The sequence below is a fragment of the Phoenix dactylifera genome, chromosome 8 (genome assembly GCF_051530095.1).
Source record: "Phoenix dactylifera cultivar Ajwa chromosome 8, Ajwa_hap1_PhDact_Kaust_v1.1, whole genome shotgun sequence".
NCBI lineage: Eukaryota > Viridiplantae > Streptophyta > Magnoliopsida > Arecales > Arecaceae > Phoenix > Phoenix dactylifera.
This window is the reverse complement of record NC_143197.1, coordinates 4704181-4722232: the sequence shown is the minus strand read 5'-3', so window position 1 is coordinate 4722232 and position 18052 is coordinate 4704181. Positions and strand designations below refer to the sequence as shown.

Genomic DNA, 18052 nt, shown 5'->3' with positions numbered 1-18052 from the left:
CAACAGATGGCGCGCAGGAAGGGGCGCCTTTTGAAGGACAAAACCGTGAGGGCAGTGGTCTCCCCTCGTCTGCGCTGGACGCGCGGGCCGGAGCGCCCAAAGGGTAGTGGTCTCCCCCCGTCTGCGCTGGACGCGCGGGCCGGAGCGCCCAAAGCGGACAATACCTCGAGAGGAATGCAGTCATCTTTCTCTGCTAGCTTAATGTGGGCTAAGCTGTTGTGTGAGGCTCCGGCAGAATGCCGTTCCCACAACAGATGGCGCGCCAGAAAGGGGCGCCTCCTCTCTCCATTGACTACCCTCCAGGACTGTGGGGGCCCGTTGGGGTAAAACCTGGCTGGAACCTTCCCGCTGGGGGGGCTATGTTGCGGGAGGGGGAGGGGCCTTGAATTTAGTCCCACATCGGCTAGTAGCGGGAATGTTCTGTGCCTTAAATGGGGGTTGGAAAATCTTTCCTCTCGAGACGCCTTTTGAAGGACAAAATCGTGAGGGCAGTGGTCTCCCCCCGTCTGCGCTGGACGCGCGGGCCGGAGCGCCCAAAGGGCAGTGGTCTCCCCCCGTCTGCGCTGGATGCGCGGGCCGGAGCGCCCAAAGCGGACAATACCTCGAGAGGAACGCAGTCCTCTTTCTCTGCTAGCTTAATGTGGGCTAGGCTGTTGTGTGAGGCTCCGGCAGAATGCCGTCCCCGCAACAGATGGCGCGCCAGAAAGGGGCGCCTCCTCTCTCCATTGACTACCCTTCAGGATTGTGGGGCCCGGTGGGCAAAAACCTGCCCGGAACCTTCCCGCTGGGGGGGGCTATGTTGTGGGGAGGGGAGGGGGCCTTGAATTTAGTCCCACATCGGCTAGTAGCGGAAAGGTTCTGTGCCTTAAATGGGGGGTGGAAACCCTTTCCTCTTGAGGCGCCTTTTGAAGGGCAAAACCGTGAGGAGGGCTTCGGGTACGCTCGACCCCCAAAGCGGACAATACCTCGGGAGGAACGCAGTCCTCTTTCTCTGCTAGCTTAATGTGGGCTATGCTGTTGCGCGAGGCTCCGGCCGTCCCCGCAACACTGACATTTATGGTATTTAATTTGAGTGAACTCCAACTGGCTTTATTTCAGCCGGTGGCCATCCACTTTGTCTTGAGACTGCATCAATTACCAAAAATAAAATAAAATAAATCATAAAAAGATGGTGGATAAGCTATAAAACTAGCCTATATAGCTTATGTAATTTATATGGAAGAGGTTCCGGATTTTAATTGTCATATTGAAAGTTGTCTCTTAAATGTTTAAATATGCAATTCCAATTTGCAACTGGTGATACTTTCCCTGTCATTTTTTTTCTTAAACAAAGGCACCGGTACCTATATGCTTATTTATTTTGAAGTTACGTCTTGGATGGCAACAACGCGAGAGATAGCATAATCCTTTCGGCAAAACATTTATACTTAGAATTTTTAGATTTATGGATAAATGATCTTTGCTATTCCTTCTACTTCTCTTTGCATAATTTCTTTCTTACTAAATTTATATTAAATAAATATCCTTGCTTTCGTGAATGTAACCCCATCTCCTTTACTACTCTACTCATTTGTCGACCCTAATCCTACCCTGTTACACACTCTCATCATTGTAGCCGAGTTAAACCAAACATGTGGTTGGGATGGCGTGTCCGACCTCGCGTGCTCACCGACACCAATTGTGCTAGATAAGTTGAGAGCGGATTAAGCATATGCAACGTCGCTCACCAATCCCTTGGTTACATGAATGCCACTAATTTTTTTTGGTTAAAAACGGCATTTCATATAGCTTTTATGTGCGTATAGCCTGCCAAGTCAAAAAAAAATAAAATGGTACAATGAAGAATGCCACTAGTTTTGTCAATTGTTAAGTACATTCTGCTGGCCTAACAAACACCATTCAGGGTTGTCTTGAAGTTGGTAGGCCCTATACTAGCCACTGAGAGTACAAATTCCATAGATCATAAATGTTCCATAAAGATCATATTGATTAAACTGGTATGTGCCTATGCTATTTTCAAACATTGAATAGATAATATTTATGGTTAAATGAAAACTTTGTTCATTACTAGCTAATAGCTAATCGAGCCAACTTGCATTTGATTAAGTTATGTGCTTCTAAAATATCAACCGAATTAGATTTTCTAGTGTTCGACCAGAGGGGAAAGATTGCGATCGTGATGAATAGCATGATCCTGCATAGGAGATGCTCAAGATCACTCCAAACAAAGAACAAACTCGAAAACTTTTGCAAGAAGAAACTAAGACAATAGAGAGAATAACTTTGAAGAGATAAAAAATTCTATTAATAAATATTTTGCAAAATTCATAACTTCTAGCAACTCCAAATCTCTCAAAGACGAGACGCTGTAACTCTTCACACACTGGAACAGAACGAGGCCTCTGCACATTCCATCGTTCTTATAAAAATGCCCAAAACTACAAGGACAAAGCACACGCTTTATAACTAAGAAAAGGACGCCATACCCCTCCCCAACAAGGTGCTAATCTTCACTATCTTCTCTAGGCTCTCCGCACGGGCCACCATTCCTTTATTTAAGAGGTAAGCGTGAGAGACTCCAACTTCTTATTAATAGAACAAAGTATACTCTCCATTAGTAAAAAAACAATGTTTTGTTTCACCTAATCTGACTCGACTAGGATGCTTGACATCGAAGGACTACCATTTCATTATAGGAACCATACTCCAACGGTCGCTAAAAACGAAACTTATATTCTGGCTAGAACAATATTATAATAATTATTTGGAACAACTTGGAACAATAATTGAAAATATAATCCTAAAGCTAGGGCTCACAATGATTCTCAACAGATGATTAATTAGGTACCGTGACCAACAAGAAAAGGAACGTGTCGCTCTCAACTCTCAAGCGATGTCCCTTGCCCATGGTTGATGGCATGAATCCGCAAGGATGGAGTGCCATAATTTCCGAGGGTCTAAATTTATGACAAGCTATAGAAGTTTTCTTACAAAAATAAATAATTGAAAAGGATACATTATTATTAATGGAAGGAATAGCTAAACAGCTGGGGAACGGGCTCCAGAATATTAGAGAACACATACAAGGATATAAAAAGTAGCCCTGGATTGGAAACAAAATTTCCACCTTCTTGTTAAAACAAAGAAAGAAGCCTAATGGATTGCATGTATTAGAATCAGTTGATTTTATTCTATTTGCTTAGGAGTAGTCTATGATATGCTCAGGTAGAAAAAAGATTTTTCTCAATCTGTTCAACTTGAATCTTTTTAAAAAAATTTAAAAAAGATAGAAAAATTACGAAAGTAGAGTTTAAATCTTCTTTTTTTTATCGATGATTTAAATCGAGATACACAATCTTTATTTGTATTGCTGAGGTCCATCCTTGTAATGGATTACATGTGCAACAAGGACACTGCGTGTATTGGAATCAGTTGATTTTATTCTTTTTGCTTAGGAGTAGTCTTTGATCTATTCGGGTAGAAGAAAAAATTTTATCAATCCGTTCAACTTGAATCTTTCTAAAAAAATAAAAAAAAATGGAAGAATTATGAAAGTATGGTTTAAATATCTTTTTCTTCCATCGATGATCTAAAATCGAGGTACACAATTTTTATTTGTATTAGTGAGGTCCGTTCTTGTACAATTCGGATTGATTCCTCTATCTAGTTCTTAAAGATTTTATTTCTTTCATTTCCTAAAATAGGCAAGACCAGTAAAAATAAACTCAAAAAAGCTAAAATTCTTTATAAGGTAGAGCTCAACTTTTATATCAATTACTTTCTGTTGCTCCGTCTCATTCTTATCGGATTGAAAGATATGCCCAACCAAAATCTTACTTGAAAAAAAAAAACTTTCGATTTGACCGGTTCATTTCAGGACTCAAATGATGGAATTTGAGTATAATTGACAGGCCTCTAAAGGGTGTCATATCATGTTGTAGATCTCTAAAAATTATCCTTTTTTTAAAAAAAAGAAAGTCGATCGGACATTGTATGGCTAAGTTATGACTGCAGAAGTTTGTCTTGCGACTCAGCTTTCAATACGACGGATCTCACTTCTAGACCCTGTCGGCAATATCTATAGTGATCAAAGTAGTCTGTATCGAATCTGAAGATCCTCTTACATCAATCTTAGTGTCTACATACATCCAATGTTTCTGTACATGACTGCCCGATGCTATTTTAATACATGTTTTTTCTTGGAAAAAACCATTTTAATATGTGTTTTGAGTCTTTTGAAATTCAACTATGTAGATTGTGCGATGGTGGCTTTGCAATTTAAGCAGGGACAATGGTATTATCCCTCTTGTGAGAGCAACCTGGTCACCCGGCTGTGGTTGATTTCCACCGTCTTGCTAAAAAATAGAGAGCATCCTGGTTATCAGACGAGCTAGCGCATGTTTAATTACCATGGAGCTGAAGTTGATTTTTTTTTTTTTTTTTGAAAGTGCGACATTACATGGTCGATTCAGTTGACCTATCTGAATGCCCTTATATATCGACAGCAGCAACATTAGGTCTACAGCCCACTTTGCCTCATGTGATATCAACTTGCCACTTTATAAGATATCTAGCTTGTTCAGCCATCTAATTACTTCCAACATTTTCAGTGCTTCATATTTTTTACACATCCACCGACATCATCATTATTGGATATCTTATCCAACAATATCCAATCTTTTTCCTCCAATACTCTTCGCAAGTCACAGCTGAAAAATATTTGGGACAATGGCTTAACTGATGTTGAGAATGGCATGCGGCCATGATATACTTTGATCCATATTGCTAATCCAAGGTGGCGAAGACATTGCCCCCCTCGTGAGGGCGATGTGGCCAAAGTGTGCAAGATTATGTTTTATTCCGGAGCGGAGTGAGACCGACCTGTGGAGTAATCAGGAGATCACGGCGTGCATGACCCCCTTTCTCCGTTGCACCCTAAAAATGGTGTGGGCGGCGCGGCTGGTGGCGATGAGCGACAAGTGCTGTGGCTGTAGCGGCTTACCCGGCCCAAGTGGATGTAGATGTGGGCCCACAATTCTTTTTATTGGGCCGGCCAATGGTTGCCAACTTGCCGTACCAAGGTGTGGGCTTGTTGCCGACCGGTTGGCAACTTGGCATGGAGCATGCGCACGTGCGTGCTGAAGCATGGTCAACGCTCGCCATATTGCATCGAGGGGATGCACAGGTGCAGGTCAACTCTGTCACATTTGCGTGTCATCGACATGGAGACCATATGCTTCTTTTTTAAAAAAAAAATAATTTATTTTTTTAATTGAGATGGAGCTCGTGCGTTCTATGGCACTCTTATGTGTGCTCCCTATATGTATGCTTCTATATGTGCATGGTAAGTTGTGATGGTAACGCTCAACCATATTGGTTCCATGTTATGGGATTCTATGGTTGACCTATGGATGCGTCTATAGTAGAATGGTGTAATATAGAAACAGCTGGATCGAGCAGGGAAAGTATTTCAAACTTTTATTTCGACATGGCATCTCTGGCATGAGAAAATGATCCTTATCTCAATGTCATTAATCTTTCATTCTTATTTGTCGATCAATATAGAGCTAGAATTCTCTTATTGTTAAGATAGAGCTTGTGTGCTTAATGGCACCTCTATGTATGTGTATATGGGTGCATGCTTGCATGTGGGTGTTGTCATGTAAAGTACTAAGTTGATGTCAAAGCTGAATTATAACATCTTTGGCATACACTTATGTCTCATGTGCTAACCGAGTCATGCTTGCATGTGGGTTGTGTTTATAAAGCCTTAAATTGTTGTTTTTTTTGGGGGCGTACAAATAAAGCCTTAAATTGTTGTTGTGAACTTCTAGCAAGCAGCAAAGAAATGTGGCAGCAGAACTTTAAATTGTTCTTGGAATTTCACTAGCAAGTAGAGAGGGGTGATCACCCAAATCGAGTTAGGAAGGTACTCTTGAATTTTGTTTCAACATTGGATCTTTGGGAGGAATAGATAATCCTTATCTCTTTGGGACCAATCGAAGCATGGTACATCGACTTAGACTCTTGTACTCATTTTGTTCCATGATGTAGTTCAGCTCCTTTTGTGCTACTGCATGCCATTAAACAAAGGATTGGTGATGACAAGTCCTAGTCTGTGATGAGAGGAACCAGGCACAAGATATTAGCATAATTTTGGGGACTACGTATCAATCTATATCGACCAATAATATTTTTTTTTATTAGCGTGATCCTATATCAGCTTATATATGTTATTTTTCTTTGCTAGCATAATCCTATATTAGCTTATATTATTTTTGTTATATGGAGTCTATATATGAGTATATATAATTTCTGAGATATACTAAATATGATGGAACAAAAAAATAAACTCATTTCTCTCTCTCATTTTTTTAAATTTTTTTCTTCTTCTACAAATATTTTAACACAAGATAACCCGCCATTGTTTCTTTTCTTCTTTTCTCATGGCTTTGATCAACCTTTAATGATACAACAACTTAATTGAATATATCAGATTGGGCCAGTGACCTGATTTTATGATGTTTGTTTTCCGTGAGTTATAACTGTGTTTTAGTTAAAGATCTTCTAATTTTAATTGAATATTGCACTGAGATCTTTTTTTTATAATTTTCTTTATTTTGTGATTTTTTGGTTGGTTTTTGAGACACGAGCTCACCCACGGTCACATTGATTCCCACGAGTCTACATCGGAAAATGACAGGATTTAATTAAGCGAGGGACACAAAATAGCTCGACTCGACGCAGAGGAATTGCTCGGTTAGGACTGGCTGGAAGCCAGATACGCATGCAATGGTGGCTCCCGCTATCAACTCGTCAAATATAGCTGCTTGATGTTTTTGGGGCACTGAATTGATAGGTGAGGCCTTATAATGTCAAGGAGCCACCTTCCCTAGATAAGATCACCATAGTGCTCAATGATGATGTGAACCGAAGCCTCCTCCGGTGCCCATCCCAGGTGCAATCTAACACCATCTCAATTAGAGATAGAAAAATTTAACCTATTTAATCTATTTAACCTGATTTAATCTACTATAGATCAACTTAAGTTATTTGTTTAATACAATGACTAGACACAGATCTGAATTTTTGATCCGACCTGATTACTACTCTTAAGATTGTCAAACACCTAGCACCTTTAGACTAGGCTAGCAAATGGTTTAGATTAGTCTTTATTCCGACGATCTCACCGTAGCTTTTAGGTTAATGGTTCAAAAGAGGTACAAGCATTGCAAAATGTTGCACTTGTTTTTATCTAGATTATTACTTAAACTGCTGATTGGCTTAATTTGTTATCCTTTTGGAAAAAGGCAAATATTACTACCAACCTAGGATTTTGTGGCGGAGGTGGCGATGCTATTTCATTGGGTGCTAGCCAGCTAGAGATGTCGGCAATTCCGTCATAATTCTCCCAAAAAAATATGATGTTTTTTTTCCTCGAGTAAAAGTTAACAGTGATGTTTCGTGCTAGATCATGGTGCCGGAAAATAAATGTTATGGGACCTTTGAAAAAGTTGATGCATGGGTGATTACATCAGACGTTTGGATCATTGGATGTCTTAATCTTATTCAGTAAAAGCTTACTATGTGAGCAAACGAGTGATCTCATGTGGGCAAACTTATGGGGCCGTATCACTTGAAGCTTTATATGGTGGGGCTGTGCATATATTATTAACCTGCCAATGTTCGTGGTATAGCAAGTCCAAATCTTTTGTGTCCATAAAGCCGGATGGCTATTGGACTTCCAACGCATGGCCAAGGCGCATGAGGTGCTTTCAGCTCCCCTGAGTTTGTGGTGGTACCATACGCATCCTTTATCTTTATTTTCCTTTTCTTTTTGTTTTGGTTTTTGGTGGGGTAGGGCAAAAAGGTGGTGAAGTGCCACCACTCGTTTCACCGAAGAAAATAGTGAGGAGAGAGTAGATAAGAAAGAAGAGGAGAGGGGAAAAGGAAAGACATGGGGAAGAAAATTAACCACCCTTTAACCAGTAAGACTCCGTCAGTGCAGACCTGAGTAGGTTCTAGTTAGCATCATACACTTGCTTTCAAGCACAGTAATGAAGATTGGACAGGGCCCCATGGACAACCATTGAACTGAGAATTTTTCGAATATCTAGCTCGAATTGAAGCGCCGACAACCCTGATAGGGGTATCGATAGAGAGTTGCCTTGCGGTCTGCTTTATAAGTGGTTCGGAAATGCGATATATCATCTTCTTGTTCTCAGGCACTGGATGTGTTCTCATTTTAACACATGAAACTCATCACAAATGCACAGTTTTTGGTGGCCGCAGTCTCAAACAATGCAATGCATATTATAGAGCTTTTAGTTTCAAGAGAGGATGAATAGAAGGTTGTACTGCAATTTTGTTGAAAAACAACGCAAGATCTATAATATGCTTTTTCCAAAAAAAAAGAAGTAACAACGCAAGATCTTTCCCCATTTAAGCCTTGACGTCTTTATCAGGTTAAGGGTCCAAATCCATTCAAATCTAATCACAAATACATTAATAAGTCCATAGTCATCCTCAATGAATTTGTGCTCTAGTCTAGCTTATATAGGCTATGGGTTCGATCTGCTCTGATACCATATGTAACAACTTAAAACCTCACCTAAAAAAGCTAATCGGTGGGTTTTTTTGGTAAATCAATACAGAAGTTTTTTACTAATCCATTGATAAAGCTCCATGTTCCTTGATTTCATATTAGGAACATTTTACCTGCTATTTCTAACTAACATATAAAAAGGTTTCAAAATTTCTAGTTTGAGTTTTTATTTCGACAGGCAAAAAGGATTGGTGAGCTCTGATACCATGTTAAAATTTTATTTAAAAATCTAGATATTAAGATGGATGGCCTAAAAATATATAAGCACTAGAATTCTTAACCTATTCGATGTGAAACTATTATTCCTTAACAGCTGCATCACGGACTTCTACGACCATGCATATCTAGAAACACGGTCTATGACAAAGGCAGCGATGGAGAAAGTGATCGTGCCAGCGAAGATGTTGATCATGTTTTGCTGCTCCACCCATTGGTGAAGAACTTGTGACGTTCCTTAGAACCATCAGCTCAGAATCAAGGGATTTCTCAGGATCGCAGTCCAGTTGGCTGATTACTGGCTGGGTGCTGATAAGTAGTGGACCCCAGTCCACTTGGCCCTCCCATGTATGTGCACATGGAGCCCGGCATGAATTAGTTTGGGCCTTCAGCAAACTTCTTCCTCTTCAGAAGGAGAAGAAACCGCTGAGTCTTGAATTATTTTGGGCCCTGCCCCAAGCTTGAGACTAGCTCTCGGCCCGGCCCGTGGAGAAGCCTAAACTCATTCATCCGTTGAAGCAAGTCCACGCCATTTTTTAAAGAGTTAATCTGTTAAATAGCTATCAACATCATAACATAACGTTATGCACACAGGAGAGCTCCGAGACATCGAACTTCCTCCAGAAGCATAAAAAAAAAAATACCAACTTGCTAAGAAGACAAGAGCTGGTTGCGTTTGGTAACCAGAGTGCAACGCTGGCTTCAGCTGTCTTCCACGTCTAACAATTCTGGAGTCAAACCTCAACCATTGTTTACGAATTCTTTGTTTAAAAATTAATGAAATGAGGTAATTCCATTTAATTCTTTGTGCTTTTAGACCAAGGTAAACTGACTTAAATTAATTAGTTATCGTGTATGAAGAGAATCTCCTTAAGTGGCCTATAATTTTATAGGCACATTATTTAAAGGGGGCACGCTTCAAACAACACGACGAGCACCGCCTTGTATTTAATTCCATGCTAAACACGCGTCTACAAAAGAGACGTGCAATTTAGTAGTTGTTCGAAATTTTGGCTTATAATTTTTTCGTTTAAAATTTACATTTTGGTAGGGAAGACCAATAACTTGTTACTACGACATAAAACTGCTCAATTTTTTAAACAAAAGGCCGTCCTTTTCTAATGCAAAAAGGGAGCTGGGAACATGGTGGGTAACACATCAAAGTCTTTCATAGAGTTCCAAAAATTGGTAGATAGGGTAGACCACCTTCAATTCAGTTTCGTTATGCCTTTTTTGAACCACGCTAACAATATTGATTCGAACAGGATCGGGTTTTAAATCCATAAATCCACAGATTCTCCTAACCTAATGGTTTGGCACCATGCAAACGAGTTCGTAAGTCAACGGAGATGATGCATTGCTGTCCAAAACCAGCGTAGAATACTTTTTAAGTTGATTAAAGCCATGCATCCTAGATGGAGAGTTATAACCCATCTATATAAACACCTCTTGGAAGCCATTAATTGCAGTGTGCTCTCAAGACAAACAATATTAGCCAGTTATAGCCATGGCCTCTCTTTGTTCTTTCTTGACATGTTTAGCGGTCATCCTTGCTTCCTTATTCCTGACGCGAGCTCAACTCGACCCCCACTACTACGACAAGTTGTGCCCTGAGGCAGTGCCGACCATTAGGATGATGGTTGAGCAAGCAGTTGCACGGGAACCACGCATGGGTGCATCGCTTCTCCGATTACATTTCCATGACTGCTTTGTTAATGTAAGATTACCGTCGATAAAAAATCATTTGATGATCAGAGTGCATGTTAATTATGATCTAATTGCTTCTATATGGTCTCTTTGGATACTGTATGGTTTTAGGGGTGTGATGGGTCCATCTTGTTAGATGACACGCCTACGTTCACCGGAGAGAAGACGGCAGCGCCCAACAATAACTCTGTCAGGGGTTTTGATGTGGTCGACAGCATCAAGGCAGCAGTTAACGCCGCTTGCCATGGCAATGTGGTATCTTGTGCTGATATCTTAGCGGTCGCCGCTCGTGACTCCGTTGTTGCGGTGCGTCTCCCTTCCAGTAGCTTAGGGTATCAGAATATTGCTTTCTAGTCCAAGTTTTGACTCTCTTCTGAAAATTCTCACACTCCATGAAAGTTCTTTTTCAGACATTCACTGACCAAGAATCCTGTTTCCTGAGCTTGTGAAGTCTGTCCATTTTACAAAATACTTGGATTCATTAACACATAATACTCAGCAAAAAGTGTAGGTTTCTAATATACAAAGTTTACTTTTGCTGATCCAGTTAGGAGGACCTTCATATGAGGTGCAAGTAGGTAGAAGGGACTCGAGGACGGCGAGCAAGGATGCCGCGAACAACAACATCCCAGCACCGACCTTGGACTTCTCAGCCCTTCTCTCCAACTTCCAGTCTCATGGGCTGTCCATGAAGGACCTGGTGGTCCTCTCTGGAGGCCACACAATTGGCCTTGCGAGGTGCACCAGTTTCAGAAGCAGGCTCTACAACGAGACGGCCACCATGGATGCCGCTCTTGCTAGCACGCTGAAACCAGTGTGTCCAAGCTCAGGAGGCGACAACAACCTCGCGCCGCTGGATGAGACGCCGACGCGCTTCGATGGGGTGTACTTCAAGGGATTGCTGAAGAAGAAAGGGCTGCTGCATTCTGATCAGCAGCTGTTCAAAGGGGATGGCAGTAGTGGAAGTGATGGTCTGGTTTTGTACTACAGTAAGAATCCACATGCCTTTTGGGAGGACTTCGGGGTGTCGATGATAAAGATGGGGAGTATGAGCCCCCTCACTGGTCCTTTTGGGGAGATCCGAATGAACTGCAGGAAGGTGAATTGAGGGCTGAGATTTTTAGAGCTTGGAGTCAAGTCTAGATGTGTTAGGGTTGGTTTCTGTCTTCTTTTGAGGTGAGAGCTGTTGTTTGGCGTTTATTTTCCTTCCTTTCTCTTTGAGAGAGAAGTTTGTCATAATTCCATAATCTTTGTGCAATAAGAGTTCTGGTGTCTTCGTGATGTACCTTCCTTTTTGTTTAATTAGAAGAATTTTTGAAGTTTTGTGGAAAAGGATCATGGCTGCTTCAAAATAGTTAAACAACGTCAATATGATGGTCAAGCGTAGAGTAGACCCTTGCTGGGGAAACAAAAAACTTTTCTTGTGATGACGACAAAATGGGTCGTTTTTAAAATGCCTTCCTACAAAATTACAAGCCGACCAGTTTAATCAGTTCTATTTATTCAGGAGTAAAAAAAAAAGGTAGCTGAAGGGTAAAAAATCTTCACATGAATAAGGACTTTTTTTCTCTTTTTTTTTTCCTGCAGTGGCTTCTTTTTTTCTGAAGTGGCAATTTCTTTCCAATTTGGACCACTATAGAAAGTTATTTCAGTTCCATTTTGAGCCAATCAAATATCCAAACTGAACCTTCGTTGGATTGAATGGAGTTCGAATTTTTATTTATGGACAATCAAACAGGCACCAAATTGGATGTCTATTTATTTTTTAACTATTTGAAGATGGAATAGGACAGCATGTCAACATTGTTTTGTTGTTAGACACACGAGAGAAACAGCAGAAATATTTATAATAGATAATTATTTTTGAGTAAAGATTCCAATAAGTAATAAGAATAATATCTTTGTGATTCTAAAACTAAATGATTTCCTTATGTGAAGATTATTTGTGTCAAATTATTATGTAATTAGAGATATTGCATGCTTATTAATTGGACACACAAAGTAGAACTTTGGAACACTATTACTAACGTGATGTGGTCAATCTTGGGCGAACGAGGATCCGTTTTCTATCAAAAAGAGAGCGGAAATGTAAATCATATCAAATCAAATTACACTGCGCAAATATTTAATTAACACCTAAGCTTCCAACATACGGCCTTCTAGTTTTAGAAAAGTTAATTGCTTGGCTATAGCCTCATTTGTGCTAGGATTGAAAATTAGGTTGGAGATGGGTAAAGGTGGTTGGATATGTTTAGCTGGTTGGTATCCATCTCTTCGAACTTCAGTGGCGATAAATAATTCCTAATTTCTTAAAAAATCTTAGGCTACATATACCTCTCTAGGAGGCAGTTGACAATCATTACATTCATTATTTTAATATTCATAAGTTGTGCATTTGAAGCTTAGGTGAACCTGCCATCTTATTCTATTTTTGAACAAAAAATGTCCCATTACAGCTTCTCTAAAATTTAGCTTGGAAAGCTTTGGCTTGCGGTCTCATTTTATCCATCCCTTTTCTTTTAGTGTCGGTGGTGGTGTTCTTCATTTCGAGCATTACATTAATTACACTCAATCTTTATATTACCAACAAACACTAATAATTAAAGAGATTGGCTCAAGCAAATACCTTAGGGAGAAGTTATCTCATATCACCATGGTTTCCAAGTTTTGTCCGTAGGCGCACAGCCTTATTGCAATCCCGTCCACTGGTGGGTCCGGTGACTTCATGTGGTATTGCTGTCAATTATGTCGTGGGTCCAAAAGGTGGTGGATTTTGGTGTTAATTAACTTTTATTTTTTATATTTCGATGAGTCATGGAATGACTTAACCCTATCGGATGTACACCATGTCCTACTTCATCGTAAGAATACTAATATATATATATATATATATATATATATATAGCTCAGGAGTTCTTCCGGTTTTACTGAAAATTATACTTATCACGGTCTTCTTTCTGAAATTAGTGTTGCTGTTAATTTATAGTAAAATCAGAAATCAATCATCTGAGTTAAATGAGTCCTGGACTAACCAAGACTCAGAGTTAATGATGGGTGAGATTCGCGGTGCTTGGGCACAGGCACAGGCATGTACACTCATCGCAATCCAGTATTTATTTTAGATAAAAAAAATACAGGAGACCACCCATCATATCATATATATATATATATATATATATATATATATATATATATATATATATATATATATATCGGATAAGTGGGTTGAATTCAGAATGCAAATCGAGGTAGCGTGATATGCAAGAAATAATTGGATCTAATATGTGAGCGCCATGCGGGCATAAATTTAGTCATACGTTATTTATTCACTAGATAAATTTTAAGTATTTATATAGGACCAAGAAATCTAAATAATATCTTTTAGCTAGTCATTTTAGATGAGATTTTGAGTTGTTACAAATGGTTTCAGAGCGGACTCAGCCTATAACCTATGTGGACTAGAGAATACTACAATACAAATCTATTGAAGTTGACCATTGGCCCATATGGTACTTGTGATTAGAATTGTATGGATTTGAATCTTTAGCCTTATGAGGACGTCAGGACTTAAACGAGGGATATGTGAGGATCTGCGCGGACGTGTGTTTAATCTCACATCGATTATTCGCTCGGCATATTTTGGATACTTATATATGATCAAAAAATTTAAATAATACCTTCCAGCTAATTATTTTGGGTGAGATCCTAGATTGTTACATAATCCATGAATTGGAGTTGTATATTTCAAGCAAAAGAATGATTCGGCACAGATGGATGTATAGTGCTGGACTACGGTAGTAGAGATTTACCCCATGCCGCTACGATCTTCAACGGTTTCGATGGGTCGCTCCCATGATCTCATGCATAATATAATTGCGAACCAGATCATGATGTCCTTCTGTGACTCGTACTAATATATATATCATATTTAATTATGGCCAAATTCTAATTATTCGGCTTGTCTATTTATATCATGGTCGAATCCTAACTGTTCGGTCTGCATCTCCACAATCTGATTCATTACCACTAGGGATCATGTGACTCCCATCTATTTTGTTTCCAATAAAATTTCATTTATGTTGTGCTTACTCTCAGCCACCTCGAGATGGAGCGTAAATATCTTCCTTTATGAAAATTCATTATTAGATCACCCACCATATAGATTTCAAAGCCCGTTAAAATTTCAAAGCGACCAGCGGATGATCCAAATATGGTTTCTGCGAAGAAAGATGAATAGTTATTTAGGGCGGAAGATACAAGCGCACCCCCTAATCCATAGCCAGCCATGTCATCATACATCACCATTTTAAACAAAAATTGACTCCGATTGATTGCCATACAAAAAATAGTTTTTCTTGGAAAGAAAAAGCTGCAATTCTGTTAAATTAGCAAGAGATCAAGCACATTCATGCATCAGGCAATACATGGTGTAACTGTACCATTACTTCATGCTGGGTTTGCACGATCGATCTACTCCATGAATAAAATGCTGGCTAGGTTTGCACGATCGAAAAAACTTAATCGTACAACATGCATGGAACATTACAACTTTCCACTATCGAAATTTTACAACATTAATTAGCAGTCAGGCTGTACCGAAGCCCTGCCCTTACGTATGTAAATATGCACATACTTGCCTACTAATTACCTATTTTCATGGGCTCCAGAAAACCAATTCATTCAACATTACTACGGCTGCACAAAGTATAGAAAGTTGGATGTCTTCGAAAAAAACATCTTCCATCTCTTGAACCATGCTCTGTACCTTCAGCTGAGTTCAAAGCTGCCTGGGAGTGTCTTTATATCGCTTTCCATATAGATTAGGCCACTCAAATTTGGCTAGAAGGACATTCAATGGAGGTGGTACATTGGATTAACAAAATGAACTCAAGTTGCCGCCCACTTTGCTTCAGGACTTCTGGCAAATGAGAGAAGTACTGGTTGCTACTAATATTTTCAAGGAAGGTACTAGTTAGCCAACAATGGAGTGGATGGAGATAAAGAGTTCACAGTCAATTCTTCCCGGCCTACAGATTTAGCTTATTTACTCAGATTTTTGTGGCCGTACTCGTTTACGGTTTTAGTTTGAGGCAAGCCTCTCCCATATCTATATCTATATCTATTTATCTATCTATCTCTCTATTATGCGTATACATAAGTACAAATACGTTTTATATAGATATACATATATTTTAAACCTACCACACTCTTCATATCTAGGACTTTGCCTTCCAAGGGGAAAACTGGAAGCTTCTGAAGCCTAGCCCATATGGAGTGGAAGATTTCTCCAGCTTTGCTTGAGCTTGGAGGTGGCCAAGCCAAACGGGTAAGCAACATCTCTAGGATCAGAAGAAACCCTGCGGTCGTCAAAAAGTTCCATATCTACTATGAGCACGTACGTCTTCCTAAATACAATGCATTAGCTAGGTATATTAAACAATTGGAAGTTGGTAGCCTCCTGATACGCTGTCGGCCGATCACTCCGTAGCTATATAGAGACTCGAGCCTTATCCTCCCCATCCCATGAAAAAAGAGCCGAGTGTCTTCCCATGGCGGCCATCCAAATGCTCTTCACATACTTCACTATGATCTCTGCCTTCGCGATCCCGGCTTTTGGGGAGTTGTCGCCAGACTTTTACGATGAGGTGTGTCCGAAGGCACTGCCCACCATCAAACTCTTGGTCGAGCAGGCGATTGCTCTCGAGCCACGGATGGGCGCATCGTTGGTCCGGTTACACTTCCACGACTGCTTTGTTAATGTAAGTACGATGACCGCCGCATCATTAATTGCTGATCTAGGAACATCGAAATAGCTGGTATTGATTACTTAACATGCAATTCTTTTGCTCAAACTGAAGGGTTGTGATGGATCAATCCTACTGGATGATACCCCAACGTTCACCGGCGAGAAGATGGCAGGACCTAATAATAACTCCGTGAGGGGCTTCGACCTGATCGATCAAATTAAAGCTGCCGTCAATGAGGAGTGCCAGGGAAATGTTGTTTCATGTGCTGATATTTTGGCTGTCGCTGCTCGAGACTCCGTCGTGGTGGTGAGCTCGTGCTCTAAGGCTTAATCAGTTCTCGCTGATCGAGCTAGCATCTATTTCCCGTTTCCATATAAAAAAATATAAAATATATAAATAAATTAATCTCATTCTATTAGCTTAAGTTTTTAGGATAAGTAATGATTTTAACATGAGTTCGAACTTAGAACCTCTGTTTTGATACCATCTTAAAATCATCACTTATTCTAAAAGCTTAAGCTAATAGAATGCGATAAATTTATTTATATATTTTATATTTTTTATAGATAAATTTATTTATATATTTGATATTTTTTTACAAGCAACTTATTGCATGTAGCTTGGAGGAAGCTGCTACAATGTGCTTCTGGGCCGGAGGGACGCGACGACAGCAAGCAGGGACGCAGCAAACACCAACATCCCCTCCCCTTCCTTGGATCTCCCAGACCTCATCGCCAGCTTTGAATCCCACGGGCTGGGCGTCGAGGACCTCGTGGTTCTCTCCGGCGCGCACACCCTCGGCTTCTCTAGATGCGTCGTGTTCCGAAACAGAATCTACAACGACACCGCCTGCATCGACGGTGACTTCGCTGCCGACCTCCAGGCGGTGTGCCCGGTGTCAGGCGAGGATAGCAACCTCGCGCCGCTCGACGAGTCTCCGGTGAGCTTCGACACGGCCTACTACCAGGACCTAGTGGAGAGCAGGGGACTGCTGCATTCGGACCAGCAGCTGTTTAAGGGAGATGGGAGCCTCACTGATGAGCTGGTGCGCAAGTATAGCGACGACCCTGATGCCTTCTGGGCTGACTTCGGGCCGGCTATGATTAAGATGGGGAATATAAGCCCCTTGACCGGGTGCGACGGAGAGATCCGTGAGCATTGTCGATTTGTGAATGGGTATTAAAATGAGCAGTTTCGTTGGTTGCTTGGATGGGAGGTTTTTGTATGTGGCGTGGTACTACGCGGTTTCTGGGTGTTCACAAGGTGGCTTCCTGGATCACACAGCGTTTGACAAATATGGGTGATGTTGTGCTACATTAGTAAACCCGAATAATTGTGTTACTATAGTAATATGTACATGGAACAGTTCTCTTGCTTTGTGGGAGGAAAAAAAAATATTGGCGTAGTTCATGAATTTGTTATCAAAACATAACAAGTTAATTAACTATGAAGTTGCCAAGTTACAATTATGAGACCGACGACTTTCTCATCTGCGCATGATAAGCATCCGCAAGGAGTTTTATTATTTACTAAGAATTGACTTTTTTTACATCAAAAAAAGAGAGAGGAGAGACTTGCATATTTTTGGTGAGAGCAAGAGATTACCAAAGGGAAGAAGTTTCATATAGTAGTGGTTAAAATGAAATTTTATACCTGTGCGGTGTTAAATAATATTATTTCATGATAGTAATTAAGCTTCCATTTGTGCCAAGTTTTATGGATGGTAGAATATTGATGCTAGTTTCGTTATTTAAAATTCAGCATGCTTGTTATAGCA

The 18052-nt window shown here is 40.3% G+C and overlaps 2 protein-coding genes across 2 annotated transcripts; both read left to right on the top strand.

Moving 5' to 3' along the window:
- Positions 1-10274: 10274 nt before the first annotated feature.
- Positions 10275-11860, top strand: LOC103702103 (peroxidase RIP1-like). The gene is made up of 3 exons (XM_008784400.5): positions 10275-10538; positions 10640-10834; positions 11076-11860. The coding sequence occupies exons 1-3, from the start codon at positions 10329-10331 to the stop codon at positions 11634-11636; spliced, it is 966 nt and encodes a 321-aa protein (XP_008782622.4). The 5' UTR covers positions 10275-10328; the 3' UTR covers positions 11637-11860.
- Positions 11861-16052: 4192 nt separating this feature from the next.
- Positions 16053-17744, top strand: LOC103702102 (peroxidase RIP1-like). Its single transcript, XM_008784399.5, has 3 exons — positions 16053-16287; positions 16387-16581; positions 16895-17744. The coding sequence occupies exons 1-3, from the start codon at positions 16078-16080 to the stop codon at positions 17456-17458; spliced, it is 969 nt and encodes a 322-aa protein (XP_008782621.3). The 5' UTR covers positions 16053-16077; the 3' UTR covers positions 17459-17744.
- The last annotated feature ends 308 nt before the right edge of the window (positions 17745-18052 follow it).